The 25,867-nt window shown below is 40.5% G+C and overlaps 1 protein-coding gene across 5 annotated transcripts in view; it reads right to left on the bottom strand.

The window, feature by feature from the left end:
• Window positions 1–25,867, bottom strand: part of PRDM16 (PR/SET domain 16) — a 432,507-nt gene that overhangs the window by 275,740 nt on the left and 130,900 nt on the right. For all 5 annotated transcript variants that reach the window (XM_054009215.1, XM_054009214.1, XM_054009211.1 and 2 more), the window contains one exon: window positions 4,577–4,926. In XM_054009215.1, coding sequence (XP_053865190.1) covers window positions 4,577–4,926 — 350 coding nt within the window. The remainder of the gene's footprint in view (window positions 1–4,576; window positions 4,927–25,867) is intronic.

Genomic DNA, 25,867 nt, shown 5'->3' with positions numbered 1-25,867 from the left:
CTGACCAGAATGGATTGGTCCATATTTACAAGAAAGCCTGTTCTCACTGGTTCCCCAGACCAAAGGGTTTGTTCCTTATTTAAATAAAAAAAAAAAAAATGGGCCTGAGCTACAAAGTACAGAATCAGAGTCACATTTTCTAAAAGTCTGGGCAGTGTTTGGATCTGTAGCCTTACTGTGTTGCTTTCTATTAAAAAAAACCCAAAACTCACAATATCATACAGTAATGACCTCCAACATTACAGTACTCTTATATTTACTTACAATGATTGGGGAAATTCCTGGACAATTAGAGATGGGGTCAACCAAATCGCAAGATCTGGTGAAACTCACATTTTTGGGGTGTGCAAAATCTAAGCCAAAAGCCCGATTTGAATTTTCCAAATAGTCCCTAGTCTTGGTACTCAGATACTACAAAGACCAGTGCTTTATAAAACCATTAGTGGAAGACATCTGAATAGAACTGGTCTATATATATATATATATGACAAAAAGAATGCGACTTTTTTCCACTATTGTCAAAATTAGAAATTATGATGAAAAATGTTGGCTAGCTTTAGTATTGAACCAGTACCCAAAGGTGGTGCTAGTGAGCATTAGAGCAACCAACTTTCAAACAAGGTGTAAAAAAAAACCCTCAGATCTTGCTCCCTCACCGTTATAAGTCCCAGTTGCATTCTTAATTAATATTAGTCAAAGATTGCTTTAATACCTCCCATTATGAAGACTGAGTATTTTATATTTTGGGCATGAAAACAAAACCACCAAGGGAACAGAAAGTGTTCTAACAGGACTTTTTTTTTTTTTTTTTTTTTAAAAAGGTCTTCAGGATTTTTTGTAACTTTACTAATTTTTAGTTTAGAAATTTCAGCTATTGGGAATGAAATGATGTTCACTTGTTCTGCAAGAAAATATGAAACCAAAAATAATTATCTTTCATTAAATAAAAACACTAATGAAATGCACAACATGTTGCACAGAAAATCCAACTGTAGTATTCATAAACTATGTAGCTGTCACTAAGTAAATAGTCCTGTGAAAGGATTCCACTTTCTAGCATTATAAATCAAGGAAGATTGAAACCACAGGTTACACAGAAGTATTGTAAAAAAATAAAAATAATGTTGAACTGGTATGGAAGTAGATAGCACACAACTAGCACTATGATCTTTGTGAACATTTCTCATAGTACATTACCAACACTACAGTCATTGATCATTACTACTGCAATAAGCAGCACTGGGATAAAGAATCTCGTTAAAATTTTGAAGTATTACAAAAAATTTACTGATCATTCTTTTACTGCGTCCAGTTTTCTATGTAATGACTTTCATTGCCAGAGGATGGAAACACTTACTTGCTCTAAGTACTGATGATTCTTTAGTACAAGGGCTATGAGGTGAGACAGCACAGGAAATCTCTTTTCAGGGTTTTCCAGCCTTATACTCAAATGAAATAACAATAAAATGTAAACTCGCTCAACAAATAAAGTGGCAAAAGTACTATATTTACATGTATTCCAATTCAAAACTCAAAGGCCTCCAGACAGGCTGCTTAGATGTAACCAATTCTTTAGTGACTAAAAGTAGATTTCTAAAAAGCAATTAAAACTATTAAAAACTGCTTATCTCTGACTTGAAAATGACACAAACTGAAAGGAGAAGGAGCACAAAAAACAGGCGACTGGTATTTGAACTCACAAGGAAACCAAGGTCAAAACAGATAGTGTCAGAGTGGGTCTAAGACTGTTTGAGGACGTTAGATTGAGGACAAATATTGCTAGCTTTCTTGCATGAAAAGTAGCTGGCAGGTCAGGGAACAAAGGAATGCCAAAGAAATGTGAGGAGCACCATAGAGAGAGAAAGTTCTCTCACGTACACCGCAAAAATAAATAGTATCACAGAGTCAACATATATGGCAGATAATAGAAATGGCTTGTGCCAGGCCTTGCATTCAGTGAGTAATGGAGATATGGAATGTTACTTAAAAATATGAAAGTAAACAGAGACTTCTATCAGAAGAATACAGCAGACAAGAACAAAGTTACCTCAAGGTTACAGGAGGAAAAGAAAGCACACTGCTCCAGTATTCAAACTCCCTCCAATTTCCAGGACTTGTGAGCCAAAGAGATGGCACCATATTTAACCCCTGATTGTTTGAAGTAGGACAAACATGCTCAAAGACCAATTCTGTGTGTGTCAGGTTCAGAAAAACAAGAAGATTTACTTCCATTCACAGTCATGCCCATTTCTTAGCCTGAGAACCATTTACTTGTCATGTTCCTTGAGGAATATTTTCTTTTATTCCACAAGGTGTTGCCATGTTGCTCAGAAGAATATTTATTCTGTGTGAACAGTATTTCATGTGATCCCAAAGCTTCCCTGTACCACATCCTCCCTGAAATGGCCAAATATTTCCAATGCTTTAATGGGGGGAGGGGAGGAGGAAGTCTTTTCCAAAAGCGTATTTTGAACGCGATATCGACCAAACATTCTATACACTACAAACTTCACAACAGAAGGAGCTAACTCCAGGATGAACCTATGAGGCACCTCCATTACACATCCAGGAAAGTTTAGCCGTGAGTCTACTTTTCTTTTTCTTTCTTTCCTTTTCTTTAAACGAGAGAGACGGAGAGAGAGATAGGGAACCCTGACTCAGTCATTCATTCATCATTCAACCAAGCCCTGTTTCTAGCACTTCAAGAACTTCTTACCATACAGGGAAGGCAATTACTAGTTGAGCTTTGTTTTTGTGTGTCTTTTTTGCTTTTTTTTCTGCACGTTCCTGGACATTTAAAAAAAGTAGGCAAAGACATCAGCTACAGGCGGGACACCTTTATCTGGGCTTTGTGGAATCTGATTGTAAAATCTAAAGAATCAATGAATATTGAGGAATGTAAATATAACCAGAGCTGAGCACAAACATATTTTAAATGAAACGTGACCATTTTTCAGATTATGAAAAGTCTTTGATGTTTATGAGTTTGGACAAAAATGTATGGCCTATTGGTGTCTTTGCCAATCATTCTTGGGTTTTTTTTTAATTGCTATTTATGATTGGTCACTTGATGTCATATGGTATTTCCATTTTTTGTCTCAAGCAAAATCCATTCAGTTACAAGACAAATTTCATTTCCTACAGAAACAGTTTTGAATTGTATGTATTATTCATTTTGTTTGTGAACATTCATACAAATAGAATTCCATGTTTGAAAACATTTGTGAAAAAAATCAACAATGGTTTCACAGACATTGTGAACTAAAGTATGGTATTTAGTCTGCAAACATTGTGAAAAATTGTCATCTCTATTCACCCAGCTTTGCAGATGACAGAGTAAGATGTGTCCTCATTGTTATAAAGTGCATTGTTTTAGATATGAGGATCGTTGTTAGGACGAGGATAAGCATAGACAGACAGATTTCTTTTTCAAGAAATATCCTACTCACTGGTTTTGACTGTAGATGTGAGCTTATTAAAACCAGCACAGTTTTTCTAAGATTTTGGAATTGCATGTGAACAAAACTAAAGTAACTATATCATGTGTTTGCCTTGAAGATCAGCCAGGATGGGAAGGAGAAATACCAGAAGAAAGGCAGTTCTTGTACTATCCAGTTTCTAACCTGACCAAAACCAAAAAGTACTGGAAACCTTGCTAGAAAGTGTTTTCCCTAGGGTTCTCTAAACCATTGAGGTTAATAGAATTTCAGGTGTTTTAACATTGCTGAGCATCATGGAACTGAAAACGTAGTCTTGTTTTCCAAACTGTCAAGACTCTGGATTACAAAAAAGCACAACCTTCCTACAGAATTTTAACAACAACATGTTAAATAACATTTCTCCAAAACTACTAATTTATGCTTAAGCTAATGTAAAATTCTGAAATAATTCTCCCTAGTGTAAGACTGAGCAATGCTGGATATTCTCAGATAGGAAAGATGGACAGGTTGGAGAAGGTTCTAGGGATAAACTCAACAGTCGAGCAGAGAGACAGACACGTGTTTTAAGGATAATACTGTTTTCCTTTTTCTAAAAAAGTTCCTTGTTCAGTTCTGGGAAAAGCGACTCTTTTTCTGTGTTTCTTTACCATTGTCAGATGGCAAAGGGCTCCAGAACACTTGCTTCAAGGATGTTAATGGATACAAGTTATTTTTCTACAACCAACTAAAGGACTGGTATGACAAATATGGACTGGCCATCTAAGGTGACATACTTAAGTACTTTGCCACCTGTAAAATATGATGTGATTAATCTTATTTGTTCTGTTGTGACAGCAAGTTTAGAAAATTGCAAGAATGTGTGTTTTAAGAAATGATACAACGTCACTAAAGCTAGCCTTCCGATAACGGTGCTAGAGCAAAATTTGTGGCCTAGAGGCTATCCAGCAGGATTTCTGTTACTTTTTAAAGTAGTGCATATAAACTGTGGTACAAAATAAGCCAGGGAAATATGACATTAGCAAAGTACCGCCTTTCTATATACTCTTGTCCCCAGGCCAGTCGGGACTCAATATAGCTTCATAAGTATTTTGTATACAAGACAAATGAGTGTGATCAATCATAGTCAGCATGCTTACCTCCCATCCAAAGTTTGTTTCCTTTAATGTGGTCCTTGGTATTGTCATGTAAGGTCCAAATCTTTCCCCAACTTCAATCTTCTTTTTGGCCCAAATCCCCAGCCCTGCCCCTGGAATCGAGGATTCTCTGAGTTCAAAGTCTGGCGGGATTGGAATGTCATCAGGAATGTAGACAGGAGCTTCGTAAGGTGAGCCTTCCTTGGGGGTGAAGTCCTCACTGGTAGGAAAAGGTGATGGAGGTCCGACGGGGATAGGGGACATAATACTGTCCTCTGTTTCCTCCTCTGCACTCTCACCAGCCAGGAGATCAGGGTCTGTCTCATACATACTATTTACAATCTCACTGTCACCTAAAGGGGAAACAACAGAACAACACATTCTAAAATCCTGAAGTCAACAGTTAGTTAACCCCTTCCCTGGACAAGGAACATCAATGTGCAGCGGACATTCTAGAGGGTGGGAATGGTGCTACAGGAAAGATGATCCTGAGAGACAGAATTCAGATTTACAGCTTTCCCCATTGAGTTTGGGGTTTTTCCAGAGTTCCCCAGTAATTTGAAGGTGTGTCGATCCAGTGTTTTGGTGCAGATATGTCTACAATAATGCACAGCTAATGACAGTGACATTAAGGAGCTACCTTTGCTTGGTTAAACATTCAAGTCCAGCTGATGAACAACTATTACATTAGACAGCCCTGTGAGCATCTTACGGCATGCTGCAGGGCTTCACACTTCAACAGGTTGGAAAGTTGAGATTTTACTGAAAAAGCAAGGGTGGCCTCTAGCGAGGAAGGAAAAAGGAATGTAAGTATGGCTAAGTGGGATGCAAAATGGCATTAATTGAAGAATGGAATGGAGGCCAGCAACCATGACTATCATGTGGCACAGGCTCAGAATGGCCATGCCAGATGATTTCCAATGTTGGAATGAGGACGGAGGAAAATGGAGAAGGTGGCCAGAGCTCTCCGTTATTGTTCAATGTTTTAACTGACTCCGTGTATTTTACATCAAATGCAAAAAGCCACATTAAAGCGAAGTTATGGATGAAAGTTGCATGCACAAAGATCCGATAATTCTAGTGAGTTGTCACTTTCCTTAGGGGTCCCAGGATAAAGCACATGTGTGTACTGGAGAATGTAGGTACTCAATTTTAGCTTATTTACAGTACGACAGGCAGTACTTATGAAACAGAGACACTAATAAAGAAAACCAATGCTGATGAATCTTGGTTCCATTTTCTGAGCAGCTCTGAAGGGGAGTCATTCAGACATGATTCAGAGGAACAGTGGCCTCAGCCCTGTGCTCATCTCTGCAACACTGAACGTCTGCCAGGGCATGTTGGTCATGTCCATTTCAATGACCAGGAGCACTCCTGCTTGCACATCCCATAACTGGAGCATAGTTAACTAATCTCAAGGCTGGGATCACCAGTAACAGCCGGCCCCAGTACATGTACAGCAGATTAGTGCCTAAGGAGCTCTGTTCTGTGGCATGAGCTGTGACCCTAAGAAAGCCTACGGCACCTGTGGCTCAGGTTTGGCCAGAGCTGCCAGACTAGTTTTAGGTTTGGTTTATTTGGTTCAATGGGTTATTCAATTAAAGCTGTGGCCAATTTGACCTTCCAACGATGTCTCTGTCTTTATTTGCGGTTTGGCACTCAGCAATGTATGTTCCTTCGCAAGCATAATTATAGCATCCCTAGCTTATAACATCGCATTAAGAGTAATGTATCATATATGCTTAAACAGTGGACATTTTAAGTTACTCTTTCAACCACACTACATATATTGTTTCATAAAACTTCATAGGACAGGGATGTGGTTTAATGCAGTGCTACAATGCTGAAACTGAAAGCTATGGAAAAGTTGTATAATATCGGTTCCAGAAAAATATTCCATGCAGCATTTCACGATCTGGTTAGAAACAGATCAATTCAAGAACTATTTACAACCATTTTTCCTAAAAAAAACCCAAAACCTTTAAAAGTCATGTATCCGCAAAAAGAACAGGATACAGACTAACACGGCTGCTACTCTGAAACCTGTCATTTTAAAAGTCATGTGGCTAAAACGCTTATTTAATTTAGCAGCATTCAGAACAGTAATTATTAGGCTTTAAATGGCCAGTGGTTTCTTCTTTTTCTTTTTTAATTGATTTGTGTGAGCTTTTCACAAAAGCAACAGCAGAACTGCAGCTGTTTCCCTTGTACCCAAAGTTTTTAAGTTGTTTAGGTTTTAGAAACACCCACATAAAACATCGAAGTGGGATATAGACAGAATAAAGGTAAAATTGTAAGTAGGAGCAATTAACATTATTAGTCAGAATTGGTAACTGCATCCAGTTACAAACGTGCCCAATTCGGGGAAAGCTTAGCACCCCCAGCTTGAAATGATTGCAGTTGGACTGGAGGCTGCTTAGCCTTACAGGATTGGATCACAAATCAGGTTTGAAAAAGGAAGGTTTGTTGTTGATTTTACAGTAAATATCCTCAATGCTGCCAGGCTGTTGAAGATCCATTCTTCCAGAATAATTAGGAAATAAGTGCTATTATTTTAGACGTACAAATTATTACACTTGAGATAATTGCAAGGAAACACCATTATTAAAGCGATCGCCACATATATCAAATTTTCTGTTTGATTTTTGCTTCTAAAAGCTAAATAAACTGAAAGAAGTTTTAGGAACTAGAAACCTGTTTTGTAACGTTTTGAGGGTAGTTGAATAAGAAAATGCAGTGGAACCTAGAACGTGGATACAGTGAAAATTCTGCAGTGAAAGAGAAGATAATCTGAATTTGGTTTTTTTTGCACTGCTATACTCAGTGTAATTTTGCTTATTGTGACCCTTCTTAGAGTATTTAGTTATTGCTTATGTTACAGGAGCACCTAGGGTTTGTACAACAGCTAGCACATAGATAGAAATAGTACCTGCCTCAAAGAGCAATCCAAATATATGAGACAGACAAATGGTGGGAGAAAGAAATTATGTTTATCCCCATTTTGCAGTTAGGGAACTGAGTGGCAGAGAGATTAAGTGACTTGTCCAAGTTCACCCAGGAGGGCTGTTACAGAGATGGGAACTGAATCCAAATCTCCTATGTCTCCTAGCACCTTAACCATTCTTCCCCGCTCTTAAAGAAGCGGAATGTGGGGGCTGAGGGAAGATAATACTATATGTGGTTTTCACTGTAGTTCCTTTCCAAGCAGGGCTCTAGCAGAACCTCTGCACTCCACAAGCACCTTCTTTAAGCATGAGTAGAGGAGGTGTATTTTTCAGTAAACAGACAAATCCAGAGCAGGGTAATTTGTAAAAGTACCACGGCAGTTTGCAATCCAAACACAGGCCTACAATCATTGCTAACCAGCCTCAATTACAACCGAAGTGTTTCCAGTCACTCTCTTCTAGGTCGCTGGAAGCCCTTGCCAAGAACATGAGATTTTTAATGACTTTGGAAATATGCTACACAATAGTAAGTTATTTACTTGTAAGAAAACCTGAAATTCTTTATTTTGGTGTTGCAGTGGTTTCAGGGGATAGGTTCACAACTCTGCTGATCATTCCAAAACATTCTTCAGGGAGGCCTAAAAAAATAAGGAAAGTGTGTGTGTGTTGGGGGGAGGGGGGGATGGGGGAGAGGAAGAGAAAAAAAATATCTAGACTACAAGCATCATTTCACCTTAGCCACTGCAGTGTCTGAATTCTGCCTTGTTGATGTGTCTCTCACTTCCCGAGAGCATTCATGTGCGGTGTTGCAGGGGATTTTTTTTCAGTCTAGTGCCCCCTTTAGCAATTCTGGTAAACACACGTGTGCTGCCTCTTGCTCTGGTGGAAAGGTAGAGGAACGCAGGCCTGCCTTCTCCTCTGGGTTTCAGCCCAGGGACCCTGTTTTAGGTGGCTAAGGACTGTTTCGTCAATCCCTCTGCCACTTCCCTGAGCTGCTCCTACCATCATCCCAGCCTTCCAGACTAGAGCACTCAGCAGGCCAGCCGTCTTCTGGCAGTGTCTGCCTTCCCTGTGAGGGAGGAGGCAGCCTTTATACTGGCCCCCTTCTCCCAGTTCATCCCACAACTGGCTGGAGGAAGAGAGGAGCCTTGACCCACCCCCTCTGCCAGGCTCCTGATCCCAGGCCTTTAAAGAAACAGTGCCTTTTTCCTCCCAACCACTGCTTATTCCTGGGACCACATCTTCTGTGTCCCTGTCCCTCCTTAGGTCCTTGTATAACTTTCCTGGGTCTTTCCAAATCCTTAAAGAGACATACCAGGCGGTGGAGTGGGCTGACCACTAGACATTACTTCTCTTACAAACAGGCTGCCCACTATCTGCCTATAAAACATTGTCAAATGGGCTGATTTCTCTAGCCAAGCTCATCCATTTTGGTACACACACATCTCACTTAGCACACAGACCACTGGAGAGATTTTTCTCAAGCTTCCGAAAGAAAGAAACCCAAACCTCCTTCACCAGTGAGTTGAGATTTGGCATAAAATAAATTCCGGCCCCTTTTCCCCCTGAAAGTTATTAGGAAATGAAAACAGGAGCTATCATGGATCTCCATAGTTTCTGCTAGAGTGTTGGCTACTACACATGCTATAATACATTACTTGAATCCAGTGTAATAAATCGGTATTCACATGCCTCCTGCTATATTGCAGCCAAACTGACATTATTGAAGTAAATGATTATTGGGAAATAAATATGGGATGTACGTTTGGCAAGAAGACAACAGTTTTAAGAGAAACTTGGGGAAAATGTTAAATTAATATCCCCAAATATCAGAGCTAATAAGATAGTTATTAGATATTAAGTAAAAAAATAATAGTTCTCCTTAAACTATATATACTGAGGGTTAGTAGCAGCTATGTCATAATAAGTCTATTCCACGGTTGTTAATTCTAAATGAATAGAAATAAATGTATCCCGCTAAGTTAGCATGTTGGCTCAGGAATATACAGCTCCTGCCATTGTAATTGGAACAGAATGTAGCCTTGTTTATTCATAGATTCATAGATTCATAGATTCTAGGACTGGAAGGGACCTCGAGAGGTCATCGAGTCCAGTCCCCTGCCCGCATGGCAGGACCAAATACTGCCTAGACCATCCCTAATAGACATTTATCTAACCTACTCTTAAATATCTCCAGAGACGGAGATTCCACAACCTCCCTAGGCAATTTGTTCCAGTGTTTAACCACCCTGACAGTTAGGAACTTTTTCCTAATGTCCAATCTAGACCTCCCTTGCTGCAGTTTAAACCCATTGTTTCTGGTTCTATCCTTAGAGGCTAAGGTGAACAAGTTCTCTCCCTCCTCCTTATGACACCCTTTTATATACCTGAAAACTGCTATCATGTCCCCTCTCAGTCTTCTCTTTTCCAAACTAAACAAACCCAATTCTTTCAGCCTTCCTTCATAGGTCATGTTCTCAAGACCTTTAATCATTCTTGTTGCTCTTCTTTGGACCCTTTCCAGTTTCTCCACATCTTTTTTAAAATGCGGCGCCCAGAACTGGACACAATACTCCAGCTGAGGCCTAACCAGAGCAGAGTAGAGCGGAAGAATGACTTCTCGTGTCTTGCTCACAACACACCTGTTAATGCATCCCAGAATCATGTTTGCTTTTTTTGCAACAGCATCACACTGTTGACTCATATTTAGCTTGTGGTCCACTATAACCCCTAGATCCCTTTCTGCCGTACTCCTTCCTAGACAGTCTTTTCCCATTCTGTATGTGTGAAATTGATTTTTCCTTCCTAAGTGGAGCACTTTGCATTTGTCTTTGTTAAACTTCATCCTGTTTAACTCAGACCATTTCTCCAATTTGTCCAGATCATTTTGAATTATGACCCTGTCCTCCAAAGTAGTTGCAATCCCTCCCAGTTTGGTATCATCCGCAAACTTAATAAGCGTACTTTCTATGCCAATATCTAAGTCGTTGATGAAGATATTGAACAGAGCCGGTCCCAAAACAGACCCCTGCGGTACCCCACTCGTTACTCCATTGTGATCCCAGGGAGTATGGTGGAAGGGGTATCTACAGTAGTACCTGACTTTTCTAGAGCTAGATTCAAGATGCTGCCTGGTTTCAAAGGAAAGGCAAACCCTTGCCATTCAAATGATAGTTAGTCAAAGTGACCCGGGAACAGCAATTATTATTGCAGTAGGGAAATCTTAAAGCAGAACTGTGCTATTGGCGCTTAAAGAAGACAGGGCAGACTCTCGTGACTGCAGAACTGAATTTAAAGGCATGGAGTGGAGCACAGAACAGTGGAGGATGGTGGCAATGGAAAGTGGGTCAGTGAAAATGACCTGAGAAGAAGCAGGCTCTGGCGATACACAGCGCTACATAAACAGCCAGGTAGTCGGCCCAGTTTTCTAATTTGGAAGCATATATTAGGTCTCCAAATTCCCCCTGCTGGCACTCAAATTGGTCCTTAGATGCCCACATTTATTTATTTGTAAATTATATTTACAAAGTGTGCCCATCAGAGTTTAAAAAATTGCCAACAATTAATGATGCATAAATAAAATGGTGTAAGTGTATAAACCACAATCACCCCCTCAGACAAAAGTCTGAGTCCATGGAGCCTTTTACCAAGCCTTGGCACCTGGATTCTGCTCTCTCACCGCAGGAGTCAATGGAGCGACACTCTATTAAGACTAAGGGCACGTCTACACTGGAGAATTTACAGAGGTGCATCTGCACCGATGCAGCTACAGCACTGTAAGCTCTCTAATGTAGGTACTCCAAGCTGACAGGAGAGAGCTCTCCCATCAGCTTAACTACTCCAGCCCCCGCAAGCAGCAGTAGCTATGTCAGCATAATGCTGTCCACACTGGTGTTTGTGTCGGTGTAACTTATGTCGCTCTGGTGGGTGATTTAGGCTGGGTCTACACTATGTGGGGGGGAGGTCGACCTAAGATATGCAACTTCAGCTACGTGAATAGCGTAGCTGAAGTTGCGTATTTTAGGTTGACTTACCTGGCTGTGAGGACGGTGGCGAGTCAACCGCTGCCGTCAACTCCGCTTCCGCCTCTTGCTGCGGTGGATTTCCAGAGTCGACGGCAGAGCGATCAGGGATCGATTTTATCGCGTCTTCACTCGACGCGATAAGTCAATCCCCGATAGATCGATTGCTACCTGCCGATCTGGCAGCTAGTGAAGACGTGCCCTTAGCGACACCCGAAGTGACCCAAGTATGCCCACATACGGTGTAGTGTAGACGTAGCATCATGATCCTGATGTTCCCATTACGCCTCTGGTGTTTAGGGCAGTGACGAAGCTCCTCCAGTCCTGTCTCCGTGTAAATGATTGAGAACCAGGCCTTCTGACTCAGTGGGACTACTGAGAGAATTCCAGAGTCTAGGGCCTCATCTCCCAGACATTCAAATCTAGTCTCATATCAAGAGCATCTCCACTGATCTTGACTGTCACGGGAGCACATGGGAAGAGAGTACGCCAAGTGTCAGTGTGAATGCCAGATAGGCTTGAAAATGGAGCCATGTCATCTGATTCTAAACAGGGTATAAAAGCAAACCATGCCAATTCTGGGGAGCTGCAAATGAGCAAAGAAAAGGAAACTGAGGGAAAAGGGGGGATTCTCAGGCTGCTAATGTTTGGGGATTTTCCATGAAGAGTCACTTGCTGAGCTGTGACCCTCAGATGTAGGGAAAATGGAGCTTTCTTCATCCAAAAGGAAAAGAGGCGGGGGGGAACATACACAGATGAAGGGAAAAAGAAAAACACATTTGTCATACAATACAAGGAGCTGAAGTATTTTGGGAACAGATTTACCATCTCTCAATTAAATATGAGGCAGCATGACTGTGCTTTCGTTGCACAGTAGTTTCCACTATGATAACAACTCCAACAACTGCCTCATTGTGGGCCACGGAGAAATGAGAGGGACTCCCACAGTGAATATTAATGACTGACCTCTGATGTAATCATGGGGAAAAATAGCACCCAACAAAAATTACAGTTTTCACTTCAGCATGGAAGGCATTTCTTGCTGCCAAATAGGAACTATCAGGGGAGAATAGCTATCACAGCAGGGCTTTGCTTAAGGAGTACATACTACATCTCTTTTATAGCCTCAGAATAGGCCTTCTGTATTAAAGAAATATCTCCTCTTCTCTTTTTGAGACCTCATAAAGATTTTTCTGAGTTTATTTCTTTTTTCTCCCCTAAGAAACTGTGTGGCCCACTTCACCAAAGGGAGAAGTCTTTCCTTCTTCACTTGCTGGCTTTTTCTGTCCCAGATTTCGGAAAGCGCAGCAAACCCTCTGCTATAGCTTACAAATGTTTCCTCTAGGAAAAAGTGCAGCTCTGCTTACGCAAACATGTCCCCAGAAACAAGCTTTCATAAGCATTATACGCCATAATCCCCAAAATACTTGTGGTTGCTGTAAATGTTTTCTCTTCTGGTATTAGCAAGTCAAATTATTTTCTACTCTATGATTAGCCTCTTTTGCACTTAAGAAACAGGAATTCCAACAGAGTTGAAAGCATAGTGGGGCTTAGCAGAGCTCAACCTGTGAGATACTTGAAATGGCGCAGGTAGACAATAGAGATTACTCTCTAGTACAGACCATTTAGTGTTGTTGCTATTTGGACATACCAGTCCAGATTTAATTTAAAAAGTAATCCCAAGTGACCCCACTCTTGATCTGACATTGTATAGTTTTTGAAGGTCAATGAAGTGTGGTTAGCTTCTCCTCCTTTCTTTTCAGTTTCCATATACGGCCATACTTTCTAGAACTGGAAGTGGTAATACCAACTTACCATGAAATGGAATATTCTCATGGTAATTCTCACCCAGCCAATACCTGGTGGGTAGTTCTAGAAACCTCCTGGGATCTGCGTGATGCCAGAAAGTCTTCAGACGGGCATCTGAATTTAGGGATGTTTATCACAACTGAACCTTTGGACCATTAACTCATTGGCAGAGTTTTGAAAAGAGCAGCGATGGTCATGGAGACAAGGCAGGGCCATTTCTCTACTCTCCCTGCCCCCCATACACTGTTCAGCAGAACAGCCTGGCTGCACAGGGGGAGAAACACCCCAAGAATGGGTAGCGTGAACATGCGTAGGAGCTCCAGAAGACATTCTGCCTCTGTTTCTCCCCCCAGGGCAGTGCAGTTCCACACAAACCCTTACTACTGGCTTTATCTACATAGCACTTGGCATACACCCATTTAACTCAACAAGAGTATTGCTGAAAGACTGTAAGGTTTGGTTGTATGACTGATCCCAAGTCTCCTGAAAGACCAACACACCGAAAGAGCATGAGAATTCTCATGCACTATGTTCCAGCTTGAATATAAGTAGCAAAGTTTTATAAAATGTGTAGGGGACTGTAATGCAGTCATTGTCCCGCTCCCCTCTGAAGTATAATCATCACTCTCAGCCACAGGAGTTAAATAGATTTATTGCAAAGCGTCTAATTTTGTAAAATGGTTGAATGTTGCCCCTTACATTCAACAGACTATAGATGGCTTTAGATCTGTAAATGTGTTTGAAGTTGATCTTTTGTGTCACGCTGCTGGGTTTAAGAGCTTCTTTGGGACCTTAGCTGGAGATGACCCATGGAGACCCTGCTGAGAGCGAGTACCTCTGAGAAGGGTGTTTAGAGGCACTCTCGAAAGCCATGCATTTTGTCAACCTGAGCTAGCTGGGAAGTGGCATGGCCTGCTGTGGAAGGGAGACTGACCATGGTAATTAGTTAGATGTCACTACAGTATACTTGTGTGATACTGTACTTCTGGAGTACGACGTTTGCTTGCAGCTCCTGGGATAAAGTAGCCCATTAGCTGAATGCTGGCGTTCTCTAATCTAAAGAGGGACGGCGTTCCTCCCTTGTCCAATAGCTTTTCAAAGCGGATACAAGCAGTAGGACATTCAGAGTACCCCTCTGGGTGCAAATTATCTCAGGATATCTATGTAATACTGTCAAGTCTAGCAGGGATATTTTGCTGTAATGTCTGAACAGAAATAAGAGGGCACTGTGCGAGATCTGCAATGAGTGACTTCCGCCCAAGAAGCTTACCCAAGCGATTACAAGCTCAGCAGTGTGAAGGCATCTTTATATCCTAATTGTTGCCTACAGACAAGGAGGATTGTGGTTTCAGTTTGGCTACGTATATATGCAGGATGCATATGGGGCAAGTCCAGCCACTAGAGGGCGGAGTCCAATATTTGGTTAAACCTCTCTGGTTTCTTCCCATCACATAACATATGATTGCTGGTGGAGGTGCCATCAATATAGTATGCTAGTAAATCTGCATTAAACCTACTGCATATTTCACTATCAAGCCTATTGGCTGCTCCCCTCAATGTTGTTCTAAATTTAATTTGGCTGGCAACACAAAAACAAAACAAAACAAAAACCAGAAGACAACCCAGGGCTTCAAGAGGATTCTCTGGTGGATTTGGTTTGCATCAATACAGCATTCATAAAAACATTCTGATATTTTCATTTTCTTAACGAAAGAGAAAGTTTAGGAAAGTTTAAGAGCACTCTTCACTTTTACTGAGTTTCATCTCAGATTTGCTGGCTTTTATTCGCAGCATGTGGGATGTTGCTATTCACTAATGACAGCCACACTGTCCTACATACTCCCTCCTCTACTGGCAAGTATTTCAATGCTCTGGAATGTCTGATCATGTGAAAAGCGCTATAGAAATACAACTTGACCTTATTGTTATTGTCATGAAACTAAAATTAGTCCTTCAAAGCTCACTAGCAAACTTACTCAGTAAAAGACCATCTTGAAAGGTTGTTTCCACAGATAATCAGATATGGGGATAGGCTTAAAATCTGTGTGACACCAATGATGTTTCTGCAACAATTAAAGTGATGCTTTATTATTGGTGATAAGCCTCATGAATAATCTATTTGGCAGCTGTAATATATATATATATATATATAAAAATCTAGCAAAGAAAATGTGCATTATTTCCCACCTAGAAAGTAGCAGAACATTAATGATTGCACAAAAACAATGAGGTAAATTATTTTTTACAACATAGGATTCCATTAGCGATACACCTAGTTATGTGAAATGATTAAACAACTTTTATATCCACAGACATTTGGAGGAACATTGCAGATTCCTTAGCCTTTAAGACATACAGAATCCACCCACACTAAACTCAACTCAGGTTGCCAGTGTCTGAACTGATTTGATCAGCAAGTAAATGTGCTCTTCTTTCAATTGCACTGACCTCGTAAGACATAATATTGGGCCCAATCCTACATTCCTTCTGTTCTTAAAAGTCCCATTGAATGCAGTGGGAGTTTTGAGAGCAGAGAGAATGCAGGATTGAGCCCATAACACTTTTGTCATACTCCATTGCATTATTCTGTTGGCTGACATACGGTGACTTTCCAAGCTAAAATTTGGCAGACAGCTTAAGAACTGGATGTTCACAGAAAATGGGTCATTTTTACTTGCACATAAAATAGCAACAGGCTCAAATCCACAGTGCTGCCAGGACTTCAAGAGGATTCTCTAGTGGATTTGGTTTGCATAAATACAGCATACATATAAAACGCTCTGATATTTTCATTTTCTTAACTAAGGAGAAAATTTCAGGCTCCCAATGAATTCAGACATTTCTTGGAGGCTAACGTGCAATCTCAGCTCAAGGAAAAGAACTTGTGTCAAAGAGTTGAAAACCTAAATATCAATATATTAACTATACCCCTAGATCTGAGTGAAATTGTAAAGAGGGCCAGAGAAATGGCTTATTTCTTTAATTGAGATATAGCCTGAAGGGGATTGGTTGATTAATTGTTGAGGATTTTTTTCATTTTATTGTTCATCCTTTATAATGGATACGTCTTTACAAGTTTGAGAACAGATATAGCCAATGACTATCATGGTATTGTCTCCAACTGCTTCTTATCTGGCTACTGTCTACTATAATTTAAAAGACATAGTCAAGCAAACACCGAAGGCATAAAATATCCATTAGCTTAAGGCTTCCCTGAGACCTATTTCTTCCGTGCTGACTCCAGAGGAGAAGCGGCAGCATCAAACATTTGTTTCAACCGACAACGGAATGTATCCGTTCCCTTTATGGTGGCAGAACATGGCAACGCTCCTGCAGTGTTTTTGCTTTAGCCTCAACTTTTCTCTTTAAAAATCTGTACTGGAAATTGTTTTGGAGTCTTGCTATATTAGTAAAAAAGAAACTATGACAAATTTCACACCTCCAGGAAAACACAGAAAAAACAGACTTTTTGCCATTTTTTATTGGGGGGCGGGGGCGGGGCACGAAAGGACTTCTCTTTTCCCATTCAGGCATTCTCATTTATATTTTTCCATAAACAAAAATTTGATTTTGGTGCCTCAGAATCATAAGCCAATGGAAATGGTGCAAAAGAACAGAATTATAGCTCGACCACAACAAAGCACTTAAGCAGGTACTTAAATTTCAAAGTCAACAGCAGCCACAGTGCTTGGTACCTCTGAAAATCAGGCCTCTCTTCTGGAAATAACCCTGAGGGTTCTCAAACAAACAGCTGTCTTGGATTCCCTCTGGAAGGCTGTTTGGGCCTCCAGTCCCCAATCCCGTTTCCTTACTCTGCTCTCCACATCTGATAAGGCCTCTGGAACTTCATCCCGGTGGCGCATATGAAACCAATTAGCGGGTCTCAGTTCAGATCTGAGATGTCATGTTGGTTAATCACAAAGAATACCCCATGGCACCAACCGGCACCCAGACTGGCAGTCCCTATTAAGGCATCAAGCACTGAATTGGCATGGTGAGCAAACGGCCCTGCTCACACCTTGGCCAGAGTTGAAATACAATGGCAAGGCAGAAGCTTAGTGCAGGGCAAAACTGCAGCGTGCCTGCTCACACTGACCCTGTTGTTTGGATACAGAGCCTATTTTCAGAGGGGAGGGGCATCTTGCAGCTCCCCTTTGCTGGGACTGGAGTTGTGCATCTCTGAAAAATCAGACCCACGCTCTACAGGGATGTCAGTCCAGGCGTTTTATGGCATTGATTCAAAAGTAATGCCAAACAAGGCAACACCCAATGCAGGTCCCACTGTCCAGGTTATCTGGACCAGCTTCCTCTGGTCACCCCTCTCTTTACAGATTGTTCAGTGAACTGTTTAGGATGCCAATGGTGACATTTCTTCCCTGGGTAGGCGGCCTCCTGCCTGAACAGGCAGAAGACAGGGTTTGTTGTTTTTAGCTCTCAGAAGGTGAGATATATTGAGGCTGAAGAATTAAAGGACCTCTGGGCTGCCATTATGGTGTATTTTGAAAGTACTTGTTTTTCCTAATTCCACAAACAGTGCTAATTAGTGCCCGCTGTGGGGATAGGCGTTGCTTTTGGTTCACTAGGAACTGGACTGAAATCACAAATACAATTCACTGGGAAAGCAGAAAGTAAGTTACTTCACATTTGTGAACGTATGTAATTCCCCCCCAAATTCATTGCAGGGATTTCTCATCCCCATCAATGTTGCATATATAGAGATCTACAGTACTTGCCAATGGACGTTGGACAAAGAGCAATAAATCCAGCAGCATCTGGGTGAACACTGAAGTAAGAAGCCGCCAATGAGAAATCATTTGTATACACATGGCCTACATGGTTCCTAGACCCTTGGACAATGCCCTCAGATGTTTTCCTTATAACTCTGGGATGCCCACAGAAGGGAAAGTAGCATCTACTGTGTAACTGACCATTTAGAGATGTCTCTCACTCATTCATTCATGAAAATCCTTTCACAACCTCCCACATTTGCAAGAAAGAAAGACCTAGACAGACACTTAAAATAAATAAGTGTGGAGGGACCTGACCCTAACTGAGAATAGGATGGGCCAATGTACCACAATGCCATTGGAGTGCCCCATTGTCTCTTTCTATCTCAGAATGTTTATACTGCGTGTAATGATTTGGTCCAATTCTGCATTTAACTCACAGATTAGAATGATTCCACTCTTGCTTGGGATGTTTTTGCCTGATTTTTCAATAGGATAGGAAAATATCTGATGGACAGCTTTCCAGCTTGGGACAACATGATGCCTCCCTTCAGTCATGTATATAATTTTTCCTTTTTGTGTTGTGTCCTGGGGGTTCAGACTAATGGATGATGCTAAAGCTGAGAACATAATGCACATCTAGTAATTTATCTGATGAATACAGCCTATTTTTCAGTGTGTGGGACAGTCATGAGCAGATCACATTTTCCTTGAACTTATTCATTATTTTAAAGTATCCAAAACTTCACCTTTTAAAAAAAAAATTCTGTGGATTGATCATGAACAATTTTGCGTGAGGATCTGGTATTTGAAATTCTCTATCAAAATGCATTAGGTAGCTGTGACTGTTCAGATAAGTCACATCCCATCATTTCTGTTCTGATTGAATGAGTGATCAGCTAATTCCACTGTGCACATGAATTTAAAGTTCAGTTTCCGCAAACCTCAAATCACCCAAATCCACATGGAAAGTAATTGTGATGGAATGCAAACGTGGCTGAAATGAATCAACAAATCTGAATATGCAACCATCTCTAGCCGGCATCCACATTCCAACTCCTGAGTTTCTAGGCTCCTACTTCCCTTTTTATTGTGTAATTTAATTCTTGTGCGTCTCATGTATCATTTAAACATCAGTGGAGCATAATATTTTCATTTATATGAGTGTCTTATCAGATGATCTTACAGCACTGTAAAAATAATAAGGCTCAATATTTAAAAAGGGTAAACAGGATGACCTGGGTAATTATAGGCCTGTCAGTCTGACATCGATCCCGGGCAAGATAATGGAGCGGCTGATACGGGACTCGATTAGTAAAGAAGTAAAGAAGGGTAATACAATTAATGCCAATCAACATAGGTTTATGGAAAATAGATCCTATAAAGCTAACTTGATACCTTCTTTTGATGAGATTACAAGTTTGGTTGATACAGGTAATAGTGTTGATGTAATACATTTAGAGTTCCGTAAGGTATTTGACTCGGTACTACATGACATTTTGATTACAAAATTAGAAAGATATAAAATTAACATGGCACACATTAAACGTATTCAAAGCTAGCAAATCGATGGGTCTCAAAACAATTATAAACAGGGACCCATCATCGAAAGGTGTTTCTCTAGTGGGGTTTTTGACTGTATGCTTAGCATTTTTATTTACGACCTGGAAGAAAACATTAAAATCATCACTGATGAAGTATGCAAATGACACAAAAAATGGGGGAGTTGCAAATAAAGAGGGCAAGTCATTGACACAGATGATCTGGATCATTTGGTAAGATGGGCACAAGCAAAGAATATGCATTTTAATATGGTTAAATGTAAACATATATAACTAGAAACAAAGAATGCAGGTCACACTTACACAAGGTGAATCTCTCCTGGGAAGCAGGGACTCAGAGATTTGGGGATCCTGGTGGATAATAAGCTGAACAAGAACTCTCCGTGTGATGCTGTGGCCAAAAGGGCTATTGCAGGTCTCAACTGCAGAAACAGGAGACTCTCTAGTAGGAGTCGAGAGGTTATTTTACCTCTGTATTTGGCATTGGTGCAAAACTTGCTGGAATACTGTGTCCAGTTCTGGCGTCCACAATTCAAGAATAATGTTGATACATTGGAGAGGATTCAGAGAAGAGCCACGAGAATAATTAAAGGACTAGAAAACATGTCTCAGTGATCGACTCAAGGAGCTCAGTCTAGTTAGCTTAAGAAAGAGAAGGTTAAGGAAAGACTTGTTCCCCAGGTACCTACATGGGGAGCGTATATTAATAATGGTCTCTTCAATCTAGCAGATAAAGATATAACACAATTCAATGGCTGGAAGTTGAAGCTAGACAATATCAGACTGGAAATCAGATGTAATTTTTAACAGTGACACTAAAACTATTGAAACAACTTACTAAAGGTCATGATGGATTCTCCATTACTGATCATTTTTAAAGCAAGATTGGATGCTAGGAATTATTTTAGGGACATTCTAGGCTTGTGTTGTACAGGAGGTCAGACTAGATGATCACAATGGTCCATTCTGGCCTTGGAATCTATGAAAAGACTTAGGAGGTAGGCACAATGTTAAGATGTTCATTTTGTAGAAGGGTAAATGAAGGCACAGGAAAGTTAAGTGACATGGCCCAGGTCTCTCAGCAAACGAGTAACAGAACTGGCAATAGAACTCAAGAATCCCAATTCCCAGAGCCCTACTCTAACCACTAAATAACACAGCTTCTTGGCAGTTAACACTTATCAGGATAAATTCATGCAAAACATACGATCCCAAGATATTCATTTTTGGAATCTTACTCAGGGAAAGTCATTTTTACATGCCCTTGAAATTGGCTCCTGGGTGGACGTGGGTTTTTATTTAATCCCTCTCCAATGTAAAACCACAAAAAACAAAATGAAGGGATAAGTCAGCAAAGTGCTCTTCTCATATAGCAGGTACAGAAGTTTCAAGGTTACTACTAAATTTGAGTTTCCAGCCTAATGAAGCAGCCTAGCATCACGCATGTAAGATAGTGACAAGCGTAGCTTTCCTCATCTCGTCTCCTGCGAGAACAGCCCTTTAAAAGTATTTCAGTCTTAGACAAAACTAGGAAACGCAGTGTGTGTGTGTGTGGGGGGGGTAGACACCTAAAAACAACAAAAGTAACTGAACTACTCAAAACTTCACAACTGTTCAATGTTTGGTTTGAATTTTAAGCCAAGATTCATTTCAGATTTGCAGCAAAAGGTGATTCTGTTCTGATTTTATCTTTATTACTTCTCCTATCCTTAGGTTAGACCCAATTCTCTTATTAAAAAGGTAGAACTCTCAAAATATGAGCACCAAGAATTGGTAATGACAGAAATATGGAACTGTGGAGTTAAACAATCATATTTAAAATAATCTTTCTAAAAAACGTCTCTGTAGAAGCTGGTTGTAAAAAGAAAAAGCTTTAAAGATTTAAAGTGCCTTCAGTTCTAAATACAAAATTAAGTGTTTTCTTTTATTAAAGGATTTCTGCTGGCGGAATGGAGACTAAATCCTGTAACAATATTTCAAAGTGTTCCTTAATACGCATTTTCCTCTAGTAAAACCAGCAGGGAGAGTGTCCAAATAACTCTCCACTAAATGCCAGTATTATATTTCCAGTAAAAGTCTAGTTCAGCCAGGCATCAAAAATATTTTCACAGAAGAGCCTATTAGAATCAAAATCTTATTAACAGGAGGTTGCTGTCTACAGCTAAACTTTACCTGATTGCCTCGGGTTTTTTTCTGGTTTTTTTACATGCCCAGTATTACATTTGAATTCGAAATGTATGAATACATTTCTTAAAATTCTACAGTGTTGTGCAGACAGTTCATGGCCTAGTGAGATATAGCAGATAGAATTGGATTCCTTTAAAGAAAAAATATGGCCAGGTTATGCATTGTTAAAGCCACTGGGGAAGATAAATCAGTCTTTGGGGATTTCTGTGGCAAATTATTTGCTAAAACCAACTCTCAGTGATGAAGCAGCAAAAGAAATATAGAGTACATAATACAACCACAGACTTTAATCTCAACAAGCTTTCTGCAAATTTAGGGAACAATTAATAAAGCAGAAACCAAGTCTGGGAAAGAGCTGATTCTTAGAGAAAAATCAGAATTGCATTTTGCTGCTTTGGCTATTTTCTCATCCAGTCTGGTAAAGCATGAAAAAGTTCCCAATTCAATGGAAAGTTCTTTTATGACAATGTGAAAAAGTAAAACCTCAAAAAACAAACCAAAAAACAAACAAACGAACAAACAAACAAAAAAACGGTGTGAAAGATAATTTGTCTGGTAAGAGAAATTTAGTCTCGGTAAAATAAATAAATAAATGTAACAAGTTGAGGTCTCCAAAAACTAATAAATGATGCTTGGTATTTCTCTCAATCCTGAACTGCAAACTGCAGAACAAGAATAAAGCATTTGTAACTCTCCAAAAGGAGACATTGCATTTGGAATTCACATCTCTGCCAAGTGAAAGCTTTTCTGCTGTTGTCACTGTCTCATTGTCATTCTACTCACTGCAGGTTCCCTAGGGTCCAGAACAGGAGTCCTGGCATTATTAACATAGCAGATTAATAGCAGTGGGAAAAGACATTTTCAAAAACATGCTAAATATTAATAATAATCAATAACAATTTCTATTTCCTAACGTGAGCTAGACAAACATACCCTGGGCATGTGGGGAAAGGCAGAGCAAAGGAAAGGGACAGTATTAGCAGACTCTGCAGAATAAAGAGAGAACCAGTGAATCAATGCAGGACAGGGGACTGAGCCGTGAGGTGGATGTCAAAAGCCAGGCTCCGTTTTAAGAGGAAAGAGATGCAGATTTTAATGTAACAATATAAAATAGATTTTCTGGGACTGGCCAAAAAAAAATATTCATTCACGTTCAACAATTTTAAATCATGTCATAAACAGAAGAGCTGTACAAACCCCCTGAAAAATTTCACCTTACAATTTTCACCATTTGGGGCAATATTGTACTCTGCAAATCTTCCTTTCCCCCAAACATGTTATAATGATTATTTTTTAAAAATCAGAAATTTGTAAATGCCCATATTTCTACATTTGTGTTTCACGGCTGCCTTGTGCTCTGAAAAGGGTTAATTTTCAATATATGAGAAATATATTTGAATGCAAGAAATCTGAAATCTGAGTTTTTCAGTGAAATTGGCTCACTATAGTTCATAGCAAGTTTAAAAATATATGATTGCGAGCAGGTTCAATCTTTCATTGTGAATATCACACACAATTTTAGCTATCATCAACTGATGCATACAGAATAGTACAATGCAGAGTCCTATTGCTTAGAGAGGATCCTGAAAGAACAGCTTGGATTCAAACAAATCCAATCTCTGTTTTCAAAACCCGGATCTGGCTTTTCCATCTTGGACCCATCTCGAGACTTCTTAGAATCTGGGATATGAATTCCAATCTGTCACTGAGCAACTGGGCAAGGCCCATCAAATGTTGATTCACGTGAGTTTGGGGGGGATTTTGTAACATCCTTCTCCCTGCAGCCCCAAATACCAGAGCTTCACTTGAGTATAGTTTTCCAGACCCGACTCTAGGAGAAATTTACAAGGGTGGGGTCTTGCAGATAGCTGCCCCAAATGGCAGAGGAAGGAGTCTCCTACTTGTGAAGGCTGAAGGTTGGATATTTGGAGATTTTGTGCAACTGCACTAATTTGCCTCGGAAAGAACATGCATTACCTTTTTAACATAAACGACGGCAAATGTCCTGATTATCAGCACTGAAGACTGTCAAATTTACCACCTTGAAGAAGCTTTATGAACACAGGTCTTACTACACTCCAACTGGCTCTGTCATTTTACTGGGCTGGGGGTCCAGCTAATTCACGCTGTTCCTTGAGTCTCTGGGCATGGTTGTTCCCTGTCCTAGAGTGGGTGGGAGCCTGTGGTTGGTTTGCTAGCCCCTGGGCCTAGCTGCTGCTTGCCCATGGAAGTGGAAGATCTGTGGGCTTGTCTAGCTGGGTTGCCATCTCTTAGCTGGGTGCAGAGCTCTGGTGCATCCCTTGCCCCGTATTCCCTTGCTTGGGGTGGGGAGTGTCCCGTTCCTGCTGCTTAGTTAGGAAGGGCCCTGGTTCTGGCTCCCGATCCCTGGCTTCTCTGGCCAGGGAGATACTTAACCATAGAGCTGCATGCCTTGAGTGTCTGAACTCCCCACCTGGGAGGTTTAAGTTGCTAGAGCTGCTGAGAGAGAAGCTAAAATCAGCAACAAGAGGCAGTTGAGAAGGGCCAGCCTAGTTGCCCTCCAGGATCTCCCTCCCAAACCCCAGCTCATTTGGGGTGAGGGGAAGTCAGGTTAGAGTGAGCTCTTCGTTGGCTTTTGGATTCTATTATAGCGCCATTGAAAAGTCTCTCTTCAGCCCTGAATGTAGGTAAAGGTGGGTGACTGGGAGAGACACCTACAGCCCGATTCAGACCAGAGATCTGAAACTAGGACTCCCAGCTCTCAGGGGAGTGGCCTGATCCCAGTATCATTTCCTCTGGCCCAGTGGAGATTTGTATAAAGTGGAACAGCCCCAGCAGGAGAGTCTCTCTCTCTCGTTTTACCAGAAATTCCTGACCTGAGAAACCTTCCTGACAAAGCCTTTTGTTGAAACCGACCTTTTCCACTCAAAGTTTGCTTCAATCAATCAGAATTTTCTGACTAAAACCATCCCATTGAAGAATTCCCAACCAGCTCAATGACTCACGCCCCTCAAAATCATAAGGTTTTTTTTTTAAATAATAATGAATGTTGGGTTGATTTTGAATTTTGTCTTCTAGTTTCTGAGCTGGTAGGGTTCACTCAGGCCATATTTTCAAGCTTTTCTTCACAACCATAAGGGCTAAACATTTACTTTAAAAAGAAAAAGAAAACTAGGAATCTCCTGTAAGAACTTGCCTCCAGCAGCTGGAGCTTTAAAGAAGAACAGGCATCACAAGACTCACAATAAAAACATTTAAATTGGCAACACTAACCCTCAAATATGAATCTGACTTTCATGGCTGAAGTACATCTCTAATTTACTCCTCTCCCCACACCACTAACTCAGGGTTAACTTGACAGATTCCAAGCAGCTGGCAGAGAAAAACCTAGAAAGACTCCCAGAGAAGTCCTAAATGCACACTGCTGATTGGCCAAAGAAACAAGCCACTGCTGCTCTCTTAATTAAACCAAACTCTCTTCTTGTGCTAGGCACCACCTCCTTCAGGTACCACTGCTCTGACAGACTCTAGAAATGTTTAACTGTTATAGGGAAAATAATATTTGACATGGACAAAATTCATTTTAAAGGCAACCGCAAGAAACACAATTAAACCTATTTTTAAGCCCAGTTCTCCACAGAGAGCTCTTTCTTTTTCCTCACGTTTCATCTCCTGGTTTCAATGAATGTTTGTCTAGTGAACACCCTTCCAGGAGACTACCACATTAGGGTTTTTCCCTGGTCACTGAAGTGCTCTTTGCAGACAGGCTTTCCTGTCTAATTAAAAAAAAAAAATACTGCATAAAAAAGTCTCTGACAAAGTGCTAAGCATGTGTTTAATCCTAACTCTTTACTCACATGAAGAAAGCCATTTACATGTCTTTTCCAACCAGAAAGTGTGCCTGGAGTTTTTCCTGTAACATTCAGATATGGGATAATGGCAAGTCCCACCAACAACGAGGCATGTTGTAATAATAAAAATAAATTGTATTTATAGACCTTTTCAAACACTTTGCAAACAATTATGTAAACCTCATAACATCCATGAGCAATAGAAACATATT

The sequence above is a fragment of the Malaclemys terrapin genome, chromosome 19, assembly GCF_027887155.1.
Source record: "Malaclemys terrapin pileata isolate rMalTer1 chromosome 19, rMalTer1.hap1, whole genome shotgun sequence".
Lineage (NCBI taxonomy): Eukaryota > Metazoa > Chordata > Testudines > Emydidae > Malaclemys > Malaclemys terrapin.
Note: the sequence above shows the minus strand (reverse complement) of the source record. Positions and strands in the feature narration are given on the sequence as shown.